We start from the raw sequence: 16,640 nt of genomic DNA, 5'->3' as shown, positions 1-16,640 counted from the left end.
CACTTTCCTCTCCACTGAGATCACGGCTACCCAAACTGGGTGCATGCATGGTTCAGTGGATGCTACACTTGGCTCTTCTGAGAGAGACAGATAACCTTCAGTATTTCTATCAACAACAACGCCGCCTTGTGTAATCCTCTCTGATGTAAAACAGGGAAGCTCCGACGTCACCACAATGCTAACTTGATTGCTGCTCTAGGAGGATTATTGAGGTCAAGAACAGACGTAAATCAAATACAACCTCAGCTGCCACAGTCGTCTGGGGGGATAACACAGCATATTTGATTTCATTGGGCTCAGTAGAGTTATTTGTTGCGACCTGAACAAGCTTCTCCAATTAAATGAAGTTTGAAAAAATATCTCAATAACTATGATCTTAAAGGTCCCTATTATACTCTTTTTCATCAATATATTATAGGTCTCAGATATATAGAAAACATGTCTCTGAAGTGTTTGGCTCGAAATACCAAACAGATCATTGTAGCATCCCATAAACCCCTCTGTTTACTTTAGATGAAAATAAGGAGCCACTCCCCACGATAAGCTGGGAGGGGGGGGGGTTACCTTGGTTGGTTATTGGCTAATGGTTACACAAGCCAAAAAATCCTTATGACATCATAAAGTGGCCAACATCTGATCAGCTCATTTTCAGACAGGTTTTTATATAAATGGATCAGGACAAAAAGAGAGGGAATATTTTTTCCTAAAACTTTCAGAATGTCTTTACACAGAGGGGACACATGTTTATGTATAAAAGACATGAAAAATTGGATTTTGCATAATAGGTGACCTTTAAGGCATCATAAATCCTTATAATTTACCGTTGACTTTCTTAAATTAAACTCTGCATATTCACACGGCTGAAAACTACCAGCTTGTTTACTAGTTTGGGTGTTATGGCCAGTAAATCCATCAGATTAGAGATGTTGTGAATGAGAGGAAGTCAAAATCAATGTAAATTCACACTTCCTCAGACACCATCTACATGTGAAGGATTTGTTTGACCTATATTCTAAAATGCACTTCAGTCTTCTTCATACCAATTAGGATCACAGAAAGCAATGTGTTTGGTTTGGGCTTCTTAAATCTTCCAATGAGTAACTGCTGGCTGTCAGATGAAAATGTCAACTGCCTTAAACCTCTAAAACTACGATATCTTTACAGTAGTGGAAACTAGGTTTGAGTGAGGTTGTCAGACAGACTGACTGAATATGAGAATAACACCCAGATTTACAAGTGTAGCTCTGCTATGTAAACCAGATGTTAGGTTACATCTGGTGTAGGTTTGCCTTTTCCTACCTGCAGATGGTTGTTCTTGCCAGAGGATCCCACCATGTCCCACTGGCTACAAGACTTCTTTGGCATCTTGTGGTTGCCACGACTGCTGAAGCCACCGCCCACCTCATCATACGGGTTCTCCGTCACGTTCTCAGGCAGGTTGTTGGAGCTCTGGCTGCGAGTGATCATGGGGACCTCCCTGGGGTTTGGCGATGTTGTCTGTTGTGTGGTGGAAACTGCAGGGGACACAGGGACCATGAGGTGTCCTGACAGGGAGGCTGGAGAGTTGGAGGTAAAGGTGAAACCAGACCAAAGGGGCAGCGCGGGGAAGCGGCCTCCACCCGCGCTGGAGTTCTTGTCCTGACCCTGGAAGGAGTTCTTGTCCTGACCCTGGAAGGAGTTCAGGTTTTCCATGGAGCGGAAAATGGGTTTGTTTGCTTTAGAAGGAAGGTAGAAATACAAAACATGTCTCTGAAGTGTTTGGCTCCAAATACCAAACAGATCGTGAAAAAGTGTATTTTGCATAATAGGTGACCTTTAAAAAGACATAATAGAAGTTATCTTTACCTTGTTGCTGTTCATTATAGGTTGTCTCCTTTGGGCTAGGAGAGAGTGAAACCCGTGGCAGTATCCTGAGTTTTGAGTTTAGCGAGTCAGAGACAACCCGGCGCCGTGGCAATGGCAGCGGTGCAATGGGCACCTCGGTTACATAAGTGGCGGGAACATACAGAGGCTTTGTTTTACTGGCCGCTCCAATCCTCCGCACCTGTCGAAGAAAAATAACTATTTCAAAATGCTCTTCTTATTATCTCTAAACACAGCTGATGCATGAACGCTGTGTGGAAATGTGTGATGCTGCAGTTCCTGTGACGTCCAACCACTGCATCAGAAAACCCACAACTTCTCTTTTGGAATACACAAATTTTTTCAAACAAGACTTCATGGTTTTAATAGCTAATGTGTGTTTGACATGACATGATGCACATAACATGTTAAGTATGCAATGATGTTGGTATAATTCAATCATTTCTCATAAGTGACTTAAAGGTGGGGTATGTAAGTTTGAGAAACCGGCTCGAGATTGCTAGAATTTGAAAATACACAACCGCAGAAAATCTGCCACTTCCTTACAGAGCCCCTCCTCCAACACACACGAACGTGCACATGACCAATGAGGGCACGAAATAAGTTTGTGCCGCGATGGAAGGCTGACAGGCAGGTAGGCCATCCAGTTATTTTAGCCGGCCCAGCTAAACGGATTGGTTGTACTTTGTACAGTATTACGGCTTCTACAGATGACATTTTTTTATGGATTTGTTGTCAAAGCACTTAAGATATTCATTGCTATCGGGATGTTAAGAGCATTCCATGGAATATAACAAAAAGTGTATCTCGAGCCGGTTTCTGAAACTTACCTACCCCACCTTTAAGGTCTTTGAATAATGAATATTTTTCTTATTGCCAACCAATCTGCTAGAAAGGGTTGAAATCAACAGTTAACTAATCTTTGTATGCATAGTTAATTATAGGTTATCCCTCTAAAATGCTGTCTAAAACTGTTGAAAAAAATCAGTGTTGAGATATCATGTTTATTCATTACAATAATTATATTTTTGTTAAAGTTATAGTTTGTGACTATTATAATTATAATTGTTTATTTTTGTCAGTAACAACAAATGGGCTTGGGGCTGAGAGCCACAATCAGGTGTCAGTCTTTATCCAAACTCAAACACTGGAACCTACTTTGAAAACCTTTAAAACGTTGTTGACACTATGTTCATGTTTTATGAAAAAATATCAGGTTCGACCAACAAAAGACAAAACAACGCATTAACGGTTTTCTCACCTGCCACCAGTCAGTGTTGGTCTTTTTCAGGAGAACGAAGCGTTCCCCCTCCCTGATGCAGACCTGCCGCCCATCAGCGGCACGGTAGTTGTAGTCATACTGAGCCTCAAGGACCACTGTGCCGCTGGTGACCCCACACACTGTCATGCTCCTGGGGGCCACCACAGGCGCTGCAGCGGGCTGCTGGTGCCCCATAGAACGCCGCCAAGACCCCGACAGCATGGCTCTCTGCACGGTCAGGTTCAGCAAGCTTGACTGGAAGCGTGCTGATGCTTGATACTGGCAATACTGGTGATACTGGTCTGCTTAGCACAAGGCAAGTTAGACTGGAGCCAGGCCAGAGCCATGCTCTGAAATATAGTTAGAATGGATGGAGAGAGAGAGAGAGAGAGAGAGAGAGAGAGAGAGAGAGAGAGAGAGAGAGAGAGATTAGAGAGACAATGAGAACATGTCACCCAGCTGTGTGGAGGTTAAAAGCAAGAGGACATCGTTTTAGAGCTAAAATTGGAAGTCTGGCTTAATCTGGGTAAAATCAACAACATGTATGACAACAAAAACCATCCAGAGACAAACAGTCACTGCCTACTGCTCATCAAAAATGCTTTTTATGTTTTATTACGTTGTAAACTTGATTTTTGAATGACGGTTGGTCGGACAAAACAAGACATTTGAAGACATCCCATTGGGCTTCTGGAAACTGTAATGGGCATTTGTCACTATGTTCTGGCATTAACAACCAACAATTAAAAGCATATTCAACGTATACTGCCGTTCTTAATAATTAACTTGTTTTTAATTGATTATCTATAATTCGATACAAAAAAGGGAAACCTGCTAGTAGCATGTTAGCTAAGCTAACTGGCAGTTGGCTTTTGCTTCATATTGAACAGACAGATGAGAGTGCCATGAATAGTTCCAGTCAACGTGAGTCAATTATTTAATTTTTTTAAATGTTTCAAGTTTTGCTTTGTTTAGTTCAATCTATGGTGAAAAAAATCTTTGTTTGCAGCTTATTTGCAAATAACAAACAAAAGAATGAACCCAGTTTGTGAAAAGATGTAAAGCTCTAACGTTCTAGTTAAATAAAATGATTGAACTTCTTTCTACCAGGTATTCATTTAGTTTGTTCCAGCCAGGTTCTAAATAAAAAACGCAAGAGCCAGGTTCTAAATAAATCCTTTCAGAATACACATTTCTTCTAAATGTAAATACTCTTCTAATGGGACAGTAGTGACAGCTGCAATAATTATTTGCATTATAGATTAACCACTTTTTCCCCATCACTTGATTCAATATTTATTTATATTTAGCCTATTCAAACTTTTTTTTTTAAAGCTTTTAAATTCACAATAATGTTAAATAACTATTAATCTTTTTGAAGATCTAATGTATTTATTTATAGGTGTAGATGACTGCTAATGATAATATTTTTTTAATAATATATCGGTTTTTTTCCACTATCAATTTGAATGTACTGTACTTGACAGACATGGGGATGAAATGTCACTGCAGATATGTGCACAGTGCCACTTTGCCATTGTCCTTTCATCCTGGTAGAGCTAGGAGACACGTGTGAGTGAATAACTCATGCGTTCGGAGGATGTAAGCAGCGTCTCTCCACCTGAGCCTGCATCCCCGAGCTAAACTGCTCTACCAAGCCAAGACCCACTTACATAAGACGACATCTAACTCTCTGCCAGATACATTGCAATACACAGTGCATGCACCCACCCACCCCACACACATGCAAAATGCACATAGAAACGTGCACATCCCTAGGCATCTAGCAACAGTCACAGTCAGGCCCAACCCATCACAGTCTGGGTGAGAAGGGAAGAGACAGCTAACAAAATAGACCCCAGAAAATTAAAAGAGACAGGGGGGCAGAGAGGTATTAGAAACTGGACATTGACTACAAGACAAAAGAAAAGAAGAAAATTCAGACTGCCTGGGATACACTAGAGAATATCCAAAGTACAAGATATTCAGGAGAAAATAAAGAAATAGAGAAACTGAGACATATACGTATGGATGAAGCTGGTTGGAGTTGTGAGTCATGTGAGGCAAGAGGGAGAGAAGCTGGTTGAATCTTGATAATCCCACTGTTATTAAAGCACAGGAATGAATCTGTGACCCCCACAGCTACAGAGAATTCGAGTGAAATCCCCGAGTAACAGCATATAGGCTGGAGCCAGACATGGCACCAGAACACATCTACAGAGAGGGCGTATGATTTTCATGGGAGGGCACACAAAAACGTCATGTGCCACGGCACATAGATCCAATCAAACAGCGTGGCCAACAGCATTGCGTAAAGACGCACACTTATCGCAAATACATACACAAATAAAGGGCAACATAGAAAACACTTTTGAAACATTGTGTGCGTGGCGGCACAAACACTGGTAACTCATGAGCAAGGCACACATTTGAAATAAAAACATAACAGCAACAGCTTTGCTTGGGCCTTAAACTTGGGAAACCGCTGACCGGCGCAGAACACATAATAATACAGAGCGACACCACATTACGCAGTGCGCATATTTAATAGACATGCAAACATTCTACTGCTTCATGCTAATAAAGCTGGAGACGCCGTTTGCCTGAACAATGGAATGGATTGAAGGATTGGGCTTGCTAACTCAGCCCCGGGGTTTGCCGAGGTCAAGCTAGTAACATTAATTAATTTATTTGATTTTTTTTTTTAGTTACTATCTGACATCACATACATCGTAGCATTAAAGTTCAAAGTTTATTTATAAAAAAAAGAAATAAAATAAAACGTGTTTATTGGGGGAGGGCAGAAATGTCAAATGGGAGGGCCTTCTCTGGCCCTCCCACGGCGCCGGGTCTGGCTGGAGCACTGCTGGCCTGGCTGCCTCCGGGAGCAACACATGGGGAACATTTTCCAAGGCACTTGATGAAAGTGTAATGAATCAGAATGAATTTCCTACCACATTAGGAACACATAAATATGGTATACTAACTAGACTGACATCTGCTGAGGTCACTCGACTCACATGACACTAAATCGGCTTAGGTTGTGAGGTAGCTGCAACATAAATAAGTGTGACATCAAACACTTGGCACATTTTAAAAGAAAGTGCTGCTAATGTGTGTTTTTGCCAGATAAATATCCAATAAGATAAAAAAAACATGGGAACCATGCCACGTAAAAAATGAAAAAGAAGCATAGAAGTGTATTTAGTGCATTCCTTTAGAAGTCAGACAGTGTGTTGAACGTGAGTATATAACACCATTTACTTGGAAGTTAATTCAAGTGAGACAATGTCAAGTTTGACTGAACAAAGGTGACTAGGGCCACATTGACACAACGGTCAAATAGTTTAACTGACCAGGAGTGTGTTTTGTTCCTTTTGCATGTGTGTGTAAGAAGCAGAATATGCTAATTACTTTTTTCAAAGGTGACATAGTCTTGTTTTAAGGCACCAATATCACATCTGTGAGTTGTTTTTTTACTGAGTGAGCCACATGCAATATTCATTCCTGGCCCCACTACTTACTGTCTACATTTATAGTTGCCTGTAGTGTATTGTGACATGTCGGTCAGAGGACTAATTGTAGTCCTCTGAGGTGTATATCTGTGTATGTCAGACCATAAATGTAAAGGAATACAACTCAATACATTGCAGATGTATATCGCATATTGTACTGTGTTATTTTTATATTTATTTATGGGAGGTTTTATTCGGTTTATGTGAAATAGAGAATGCTTATGATGCAAGACAACGTTCAGAGTGTAGATAGGTGTACAAGTGAGACTTAAAAAACAGTGCTAAAACATTTGTATATTGATGAGCTGAAAATGATTGTTATGTTGGTGCTTCAGATGCTTGAGAACACTCCTCTAAGAACTGCAGCCGAACTCAGAAGGGACAGAGGAAAAAGTCAGAGGTACAAGGCGAGCAAGTAAACAGGAAATGACAAAGACGCATCAAAGTTCAACCACAGTTTGGGTCATATCCTCTCCATCTTGCCACTGGTATTTCTGACGTGATACATCTCAGGCATTTTAGTCACAGCCTGTAAATGTTGACAGCCAATAGAGCCTGGTTTGTGCAAATACAGTAAGTGCACTAAGTTGTCCCATATAAGGGCTGTGCAGCTCTGAGAGTAGCAGCAATTACTACCAAGCTGAGCCGAGAAGCAGAGAGAAGTGGTTGTTTCTGGCTTAACAATTCTCAGGGAAGAATTACATCAGACCCTGGGTTTGAAGAAAGGTCAAACAGTACAAAGCAGAGTTGATTCACACAACCTGTCCATGATGTTTATCATGAGTTCTTCTCCCCCCGCAGACAGGAAGAGCTTTGAAACGGCTGCACACCGGTTTTCTTTTTCCTGTCTCTTTACTCTTCTCTGAACACAGAATCAATTACTGATACCCTGCTACCATGGGGCTTTAACCAACTTTATTTCCCCTATAATTTGTTGAGTTAGGGCTGAAGTTAGACAGAGTTGCTGGACATCCCTCAATTCACTTTAGCACACGTTCAAATGTCCTACACAGGCACAGAAGGCTTTATCGTGTCTTGTGAAAATGAGGCTTTTACAGCAGTGTTAAAGTTCCTGCTCAGAGTTTAGACAATGCACACAAAGGGAAACTGCTGGGAGGTAGTAAAAGTCAGAAATTATGTAGTCCTTCCTCACTTCATCTATAATGGTTTTAATTTGAGTTATTGTGTCTGATTCAAAAGCGGAATGGCAATTTGACAAAAGACAATGCAGGCATTATTTTTGCTATAAATAGCAAAACCAGAGCTCACAAACATTGAAGATGGGATGCAAATGAAAGATGTGACAATAACAAATAATGATCTGCAAGGGGAAATGAGGCCAACCTGTGTTTTCATTTGCAGGTCAGATGGCAGTGAAGCGGGCACTGGCGTCACACACCCAAACATAGAGAGAGGCCCATATGGTGTTAGAGACAGACACAGGCACCCCGTCATGCTGATGAGAGGCAACCATCGTTTATGCCATGGGCTGAGGGTAGAGATGTCCCGATCCGATCACGTGATTTTCAAAAGATCGGAAGAAAAAAATCGGGGATCGGGATTTTTTTTTTTTTATAAAATATTTTTATTATTTAATGTTACAAAACAAAAATGACCATGTTCACGTCTTAAAGTCATCCTGAGGCCTTAGTTTTGGTTTAAAATTACACAACATCATGTATGTGTTGCTTCTTTTGGGCTTGTTTTCATAGACCTGGTTGCTTATTTCTCTCAAATCTGGCAACAGAGTGGGCGCAGTGTCTAATAGTAGCAGTAAGCTATTCTCAGAGAGAGAGAAGTATTATAAAATGTAAAGCGAAGGCAGTGTAACAGCCAGATGCAATGTTTGCAAGGCAGAGGTTCCTCGTGGTGGAAAGAACAGAGCTACGTTCAACACGACCAATCTAATACGCTACCTGAGAAACAAACACCAACAACAACACGACGAGTACACAGCGGCCACTCAGGTAACGGCACTGAAACAACCGACACTTTCAGAGACTTTTAAAAGGAAAGAGAAACTGCCCCGGAACAGTGAAAAGGCCAAACAAATAACAGCCAAGATAGCTGAATTCATCGCGTTGGATGACCAGCCGCTATCTGTTACCTTTTTTTTCTTCTTAATTCATTGCATAAAGATCGGAAAAAATCGGTATCGGCAGATTGTCAAAATCAAATGATCGGAATCGGATCGGGGGCAAAAAAAGGTGATCGGGACATCCCTAGCTGAGGGGCTTATGTTGTGGTGTCAACAACACAAATGGACAGAGATGGAAGAGAACAAACATAGTAAGGAAAGAGAAATCAGGAAGAGGAATGGAAAGAAATGAAAAAGGTGAACAAACTTGGAAAGTGCTTCATGTAATTGTCTGTCTGCCTTTGCTTGAACTCCAACTCAGACTCTGTGAGCATGCAAGTCAGACGGAGCTGAAGAAATGGAGAAAATGTGTGCATTCATGCGAGAGAGACAGAGAGAGAGTGAGTAAGGCAGCGAGAGAGACTCACCATGGTTTTCTAGTCAACAAGATGCACTCAAATCCATGCACGCAACCCCATCGCCAAACCTTAAAAAAGAAAAAAAATGAACATGTATTTAATCAACTGCCCTCCAGCATAATATGAAGAACACCTTTGCTGCCTGGCCTGCAGATTAGAGAACAAACCCAGGGGCTTGTGAAAAAGGTGGGGCAGAGAAAAACACACACACACACACACACACACACACACACACACACACACACACACACACACACACACACACACACACACACACACACACACACACACACACACACACACACACACACACACACACACACACACACACACACACACACACACACACACACACACACACACACACACACACACACACACACACACACACACACAGAGGAAGTGACAGAAAGAGCGTCAGCTGGCTACCCATTCATGCAAATAAACTATTTTTGAACTTGAGAAAGAAGAACAAGAGGGAGAAACAGAGCGTGAGGTTTTGTGTGCTGACCAAACACAAACAGCCCAGTTTATTGATCGACCTATCGATTGTACACAGAGCTGGCTGGTCAACAGTGCCACTGGATATCAGAGAGCCAGCACACAGTCGGCACGGTAACCACACGGGTGTAAGCAGCGGAGTAAGGAACATTATGTTCATTAAGCCTTTCAGGAATTTTTTTTCTGCTTTCAAGGGGAGTTAAGTGTATTTCAAAATGATTTACATGCAAGACAGACATACCAGTACAAAGGATGTGATGCTTTACCACCAACATTGTACATTTGCAATCAAATCAACAATCCTGAAAGGCCACTAGATTAAATACTTTAGGGATTAAAGGCCCTCCTGCTGGTTTCATATGTTTTGGACAAAAAAAAATTCAAAGCATACATCATATCTTTCACTCACTTCCCAACTATCACACAGACATGGCTTTCAGCTCGTCCCACAATGGTTTTAAAACAAACTTTTTAGAAGCTTACTAAAAAATTGATAACCCATCAGCATTGCTTCAAAGTATAAAGCTCTCCTCCAGACATGTTTTATGTATAGGAAAATACTCTGCTTTTAAAAAAGATGTTGTTCTTTCACAGAAAATAAATCATGATAACCTACAGTAGTGTTGTTCCATTTCAAATGTTTTACCAATCAAAATGGCTCCTACTGAATGAACAGGTCAATTGTTGGTGTTTCTCTGATGAAGATTTTTAGTTTCCACTATTTTGTCAAAATAGCATTATTCATCAGATTAAGCACACAACTTTGGTTGATGGCATGTTCGAGGGCACGCTGAGGGGAGGTATCACATATGGCAGTGGTTCTCAAACTTTTTTCAATAATGTACCTCCTATGAAATCTATTTTTAGCCAAGTACCCCCTGATCAGCGCAAAAACAATTTGTTAGGGAAGAAATGCCTATATAAAGAGGTACGGTACAGCGCTGCACCATCAGTGTCTGATGGTGGTCAACAACATTGTAACTGAGAAACACTTAAATGCTACATTTCAAATGTTTACAATCCATCACTAAATTCATGGCAAACCAATTTTAACATCATGCAATAACACTAAGACGACATTAGTTGCATTGAACTGATCTTTTTAAGTACTTACAATTTAGTGAGAAACATGGGCTTGTGCTTCACTGTGGACCTTTGTTATTCTCAGTGACAGGAAGGCCACTGCAGTTATTACCCTTCGCGTTTTGACATATGTGTAACTCTGTTAATATAAAACCCACACTGCTCAAACTTTGTTACTTTTCCTAAAATTGGGAATTTTTTTTTTTTTCATTATCATAAAATAAATCTCACGTACCCCCTGCAGTACTCAAACGTACCCCTAGGGGTCCGCGTACCCCCATTTGAGAACCACTGACATATGGTATGCTTCGGAAAAAGCAGTAGTGTTATCAATATGTAGTGTACGGGCTAAGCCATGCATGCATGCATCCTAATGATAATGTTATCATGACACTCTTAAAAAAAACAGTGCCTGGAGGACCGTTTGAGATCGAGACGATTGATGCAAATTAAAATATGTTATAAAATATATGGATGGTCGATGACACGAGAATAATATGCTACAACACGCTAACAAATATTGCTGGCTTAGGTCATACCAGATAATACCAGAAGGGCATAACCACAAGCATTACTATTTCAACGAGAAAGAAGTTGTGATATCCCCCTGCAGCTTCATGTCATCATTCTTGAACAGCAATGTCACAACTTTTCCAAATAGCTCATGCCTCAACTCAAAGACAATTCACTGAATGACAAGTTTAGCTCCCAGAGAGATTGTTTGAGATGGCAGGGTCGTTCACACTTCACTATACAGCAGGGCAGGAGGGGAGTGAAGCGTGTCGGTGGAAAGTATGGTGTCATATCATATCCATATTCATTCCATACGTTTGAAGTGGAAAGAGGGCAGCTTTAATAATCATGGCTACATGGTCTTCAAAGAGAGATGAGACATGGGGAAAAGGAGTAGAGTGAATGAGGAACTTCAAAGGGCCCATGTGTGCTATCCCACATCCGTATACACATAGCAAACACACACACACACACACACACACAGTTTTAGGAGCAAAAACTGTACTGTATTTACATATGAATGTCTATAACCAAAAGGTTCGCAGGAAATTAGAGAGAAGAGAAATTGCGCCACATGGTACCAAAGACATATTTTGGTACACCCTGTTTAGCTGTTCTGTTTGTGACAGGATTGCTGATTTAATATCTGTGTCAGCCAAACAGAGGCAGGTCCTTTACAGTGACGTGAGCCATACTGCCTGTGCATGATCTTATTGTTTCTCATGCAAAAAAGCATCCAAATGTTTTTTCTGCTCAACTGGCTTTTATGTGTGAGGTAAAGTATTGCACCATTTATCCACATCATTATGGGGGAAAGGAGTTGTAACACAGCGGTATATCTTGAAATAAGTGCCTTGAAATGTTCCTACAATCAATGCTAAACTACACCAAACCTTTAAGAAGAAACTCTACCTGTAACAGATTTTATGATCACAAAGTGAAATCCTTAGACTTTGAGAACTTTAAATACGGTATACCTCTAAGCATTCATCAAAAGTCAACCCTAAATATCTTCTTTGTCTCAGGAGACTTTACAATATGTGTAACGAAAAACACATTCTATACTTAGAATTCAGACAAAAACAATCTAGAATAAAGACCTACAAATGTCTTTCCTGATATTTATGAATGAACTAATTTAAACATTTAGCCATCAGTTCACTGCCAGCTTGATATGCAGTTCTACTGAGGACTCACGGTTTCTGTGGATGTACGGTTATAACTACTACTGCTGATGTCTCTCTCTCCTTATGAGACATATGCCTCAAGCCAAAACAGCCTTTCATCCTCCCAAAGCCATGCATTATTGATGATCAGACCAGAGAGAGACACACTGCTTTTCCCAGTGTGACAGCTAGCTGCCTGTGTGAACGTGTGTATCAATGCATTTCTCTATGAGTGTGTGTATAAGGCTTTGTGTGTGACTAAATAGGTGGGCTGGATTCCTTCAGTGATTAGCTTGTGTAAATTGAGAGCCAATCAAAAAGCAGATGATGACATTAGCGCAGCCATTGGCTCATGCGCTCTACTATCATCATGACAACAACCTCTGTGGCCAACTAGCATCTCCAGTGTCTGCACTATGTGTGTTATTCCTTTCTTGTTGCACATAACAACATGTGTGTGATGCCATCATTTCAAACGTTTGCCGATGCAACATTTGTGTTTACAATGAACCCTGCAGCCTGCATCGACACACAGCAAACTTCTTCAGAGAGCTCACTTGAATAATATTCAAGTTCTTCTCATTTCCCCCATTTGAATATAAACAACCACCAGACAGGCCAGCGTTGGCCACTTAGGCAAAGTAGTGCAGGATTGCTAATTAATTCCAGCATCACATTTTTAATAAGCTCAAGCATTTTAAAGAAAGAAATAAAAGGTGAAATTCATGCTGCAAGTATGTAAGCTTATTTTGCTCTCTGAAATAAGGGTTAGGGTTAATGCTTCTTATTTTAATAAGCAGATTTTATTAGGTATGAGAAAATACAGCAAGAAATATGTAACGTAATATTAATTAGTATTTGAGGGTATATAGCTATGACATGCTTTCCAAGAGGAATGAAGGGCCACGATTACAATTGTTGTATTGTTTAATCAATTAACCTGTCATAGGCGTGGCACATGATGAAATATGTTTGTTCCAAAAACCTATAATTATTCCATTTACAATCATATAAAAACACAGAAAAGCAGCAAGAAGTTGTAGTCAGTGAATGTTTGCCATGTGCTTGAAAAATAACTGTAGATTATGATTCAGTTATTATCAAAATGTTTGGCAATCCACTTAACTCATTATTTCAGTAGTAGCAATTACTTATTATCCAAAATAAACATAATCATGTTTTATTTACATTCAAGGTGATGTTTGACCAAAATGTGCCTGTTAAAAATCATCAAATATCGAGGTATTCCTGCTTCACCATTTTCCCACAATATTCTTCAATTGAAGAAAATAAAATAACACAATAAAGCTTCTCTCTCTGACTGGCCTGAAGGCTTGATGCTGAGCCTGTGGGAATGTGCGGTATATTGATGGTTCTAATGAAGAGCGCTGAGCTCCATTGATCCACCGGGGATGAGAGTGAGCTGTCAAAAGCTATCAGGCGAGTCAAAGACCCACTTTCAGCCCTGTGCAGCCCGAGTGAGCACGATACTGTTGGGGCACAAGGAAGAGAGGCTAAACCTCCTAAGGCAAATACTATAGAGAAGAAACACACACGCAGACAATGCTTTGATGCCTTCACAGCATTTGGGGGTAATTTGTTTTGTAAAGGAACATTACACAAATAACAATAAGGGACTACATTGTAAAAATTGGTTTCATTTTGATTATCAATTTGTTGACTGTTTCCTTGATTATTTACAAAGTTACTTATTTAGGAGAGCCAAGGGTAGGTTCTTCTAATGTCTTTATACATTGAACAAAAAGTCGGAAACCCAAAGGTTTCCAATGTACAATGAATTATATTCATGTTGTCACAACTATTTAAAAACGACTGTTTTTGTTGGTGTTTTCTTATTACAAACAAATGCAATTATTAATTAATTATCAAAATATTTGCCATCTATTTTTCTATCATAAATTCAAGTTATCATTTCAGCTCAGATGCAAACTTTATTTTATTTCAAATGATGTGAAAGAGCGTGGACAGCGATAAAACGTGGGTGCTATTTTAGCCTTGTATGACAATAGGCTAATATGTATCATCTTCTCAATGTCTGTGGTTCTTTGCAGAGTACAAGCTGATGAAAGCACTAATCATTGCACAGATACTAAGTAAATGCAGGATTAAAATGGATTAGAAACAGAGCACAGATGCGGTTGTAGGTGGAGCTACCATACTGTACAAAATGACATGGTAAGCTGCTTTCATATAGACAATACAGTGGGGTGAGAAAATAGAAGTCCAGGTTTAAGCACTAAAAACTTGAGAATGACCAATGTAACTTTGTTAGTTGTAAAACTAAATCACCAACCCCAAACAAAAAAATGGATGGATATTTTATTTCAGAGCTGTTGTAAATAGATCTTAAAGTGTATCATTATATAATCTGTTTGAGGCTCCCCTAGCTCTTGAAACTTGCCACATGACAACTTTGGGTCATGAGAACTCTTTTGTGACAAAGAAATTAGGTCAGGGGGTAGAAAACTTGAGAAACTAGTAAAACCGGATTGCATTGACAGAAATTGAAAATGACAGCAAGTTTATCCCAAATACAGATCCATCAACAGATGACTGGATCTGAAAAAAGACATCTGTCAGATGTGTTTATTTTGAAGGATCATATGACACACATGTGTTGTAGCTATCACTGTAAACACACCCATCTCACACCAGATACACAAAACTTTCTCAAATACCCCGAAGCAGCAGAATAATCTGACTAGCTTCAGTGTCCAAATCTGTCTTTGACACTGCATCCACAGCAGCAGTCGGTGAAGCACACTAGCAATTACAGCGGACTTGTAACCCTCCTGCTAATACTGCACATAGGACTGGGCACTTTTAATCAGTAAAAGTTGAGACTGAAGAATAATCTTCCAAGCGTGTGTCATCACAGGCTGGCGAAAAGGGGAGCAAATCTCCTGCTTTGCATGGATTTAAGAAAGATTATAAAACAGCAAAAATGCAATGCGTCAAACTGTTTCCATCACACCCTGTGGTTAACCCGTCCATGCACTGAGAAGGATGTAAGGGCTAAAATTCACTTGCACTAGCCTGCAAATATTTTTTGCATGACTAGAGGACTGTCCTGTGTAAAGTGTTGAGATCAGCAATTTTGATCATTGTGACAATTAAAGACATGGGAAATGGAGATGAACAAAATGAGGTCATGCGTCAGTTCCATTGTAGTAATGAAATATGTGAGAATTATTAATCCTCTAAATAACTAAAGCACACACACAGTATACTATTTTATTCTAATCTATACTACTGTGTTTCATTTTGCACCATTTTTTTTTATTTATTTTGTGTATCTTATGTCTTATAATATGTTGCATTGTTGGAGGAGATGTTCATTGCCATAACTACACTGTAACTACTGGGCATATGACAATAAAACCCTTCAATATTGAATACATATATCACAGCAAAACTCTCAAAAGCCAACAACTTCCATATATGTACAGAATGTTAAGAGTTCAATACAAATATCTTAAAGCTATGAGATGAGTTGTGACACTTGTATTCATTCTGAATGAGTCATTAGTTTGAGTGAGGACAAGGGATTATTTTAAACCTGTATTCAGGTGTGGAATGTGATAAAAATCACATTTATCTTGAAGTAAACATTTCGTGCAGTAAATGTGATGTGATATGTCACAACAGAAAACAACTTGTCTGACCAAACAACTCTGGATAAAATCTCGTGTTTGCATCTGAGGAAGACATCACTCACCTTGCAACGACGTGATGACAGCTCAATTGAGTTGTTTGGAGTGAACTGAAGAGATAGCAGGAGTTGCGCGTTTCTCGTGGGATGAATACAAATGATTAACTTTACCGTATTTAGCTTAACGTAAGCACAGAGAATAACTTCACGGTACACTATTACAAATTAACACTCGTGGATGAGATTGGCACTAAATTGCCCGCTGCAGCCCATTATGATACATCCTCCTGGCGCTTTAAGCGGATAAAAAATAGCTTTCGCTTTTTTGATTTACTGTTATATGATTGGCTACAACGGCGCAACATGATTTTATAAAGAACCAATAAGATTACAGGTGGCTCTGTGGTGCGCACGTTTTATAACAGAGTGTCGCCCGGTGTCTAATAAGGATCACAAAAGTCGAATCCCGCCCGGCGGTGCTAGAGTGGAATAAAACAAGCAGACCTCATTCCATACGCTTTTGGAAATGGTTTGTGGGGAATGTAGTTTATTTGAAAGACCTTTATCCT

General features: G+C 39.9%; 1 protein-coding gene across 1 annotated transcript in view; it reads right to left on the bottom strand.

The window, feature by feature from the left end:
- arhgap9 (Rho GTPase activating protein 9) overlaps positions 1–16,355 on the bottom strand; it is a 49,308-nt gene extending 32,953 nt beyond the window's left edge. The window contains exons 1-5 of the mRNA XM_034083141.2: positions 16,138–16,355; positions 9,145–9,203; positions 3,125–3,474; positions 1,846–2,044; positions 1,300–1,715 (exon numbers count right to left, since the gene is read on the bottom strand). Of these exons, the coding sequence (XP_033939032.1) occupies positions 1,300–1,715; positions 1,846–2,044; positions 3,125–3,346 (837 nt within the window). The 5' untranslated portion in view covers positions 3,347–3,474; positions 9,145–9,203; positions 16,138–16,355. The remainder of the gene's footprint in view (positions 1–1,299; positions 1,716–1,845; positions 2,045–3,124; positions 3,475–9,144; positions 9,204–16,137) is intronic.
- Between the last annotated feature and the right edge of the window lie 285 nt (positions 16,356–16,640).

This window comes from Pseudochaenichthys georgianus, chromosome 5 (genome assembly GCF_902827115.2).
Source record: "Pseudochaenichthys georgianus chromosome 5, fPseGeo1.2, whole genome shotgun sequence".
Taxonomy (NCBI): Eukaryota; Metazoa; Chordata; class Actinopteri; order Perciformes; family Channichthyidae; genus Pseudochaenichthys; species Pseudochaenichthys georgianus.
The sequence above is the reverse complement of the archived record's forward strand: the minus strand, read 5'-3'. Positions and strand labels throughout refer to the sequence as shown.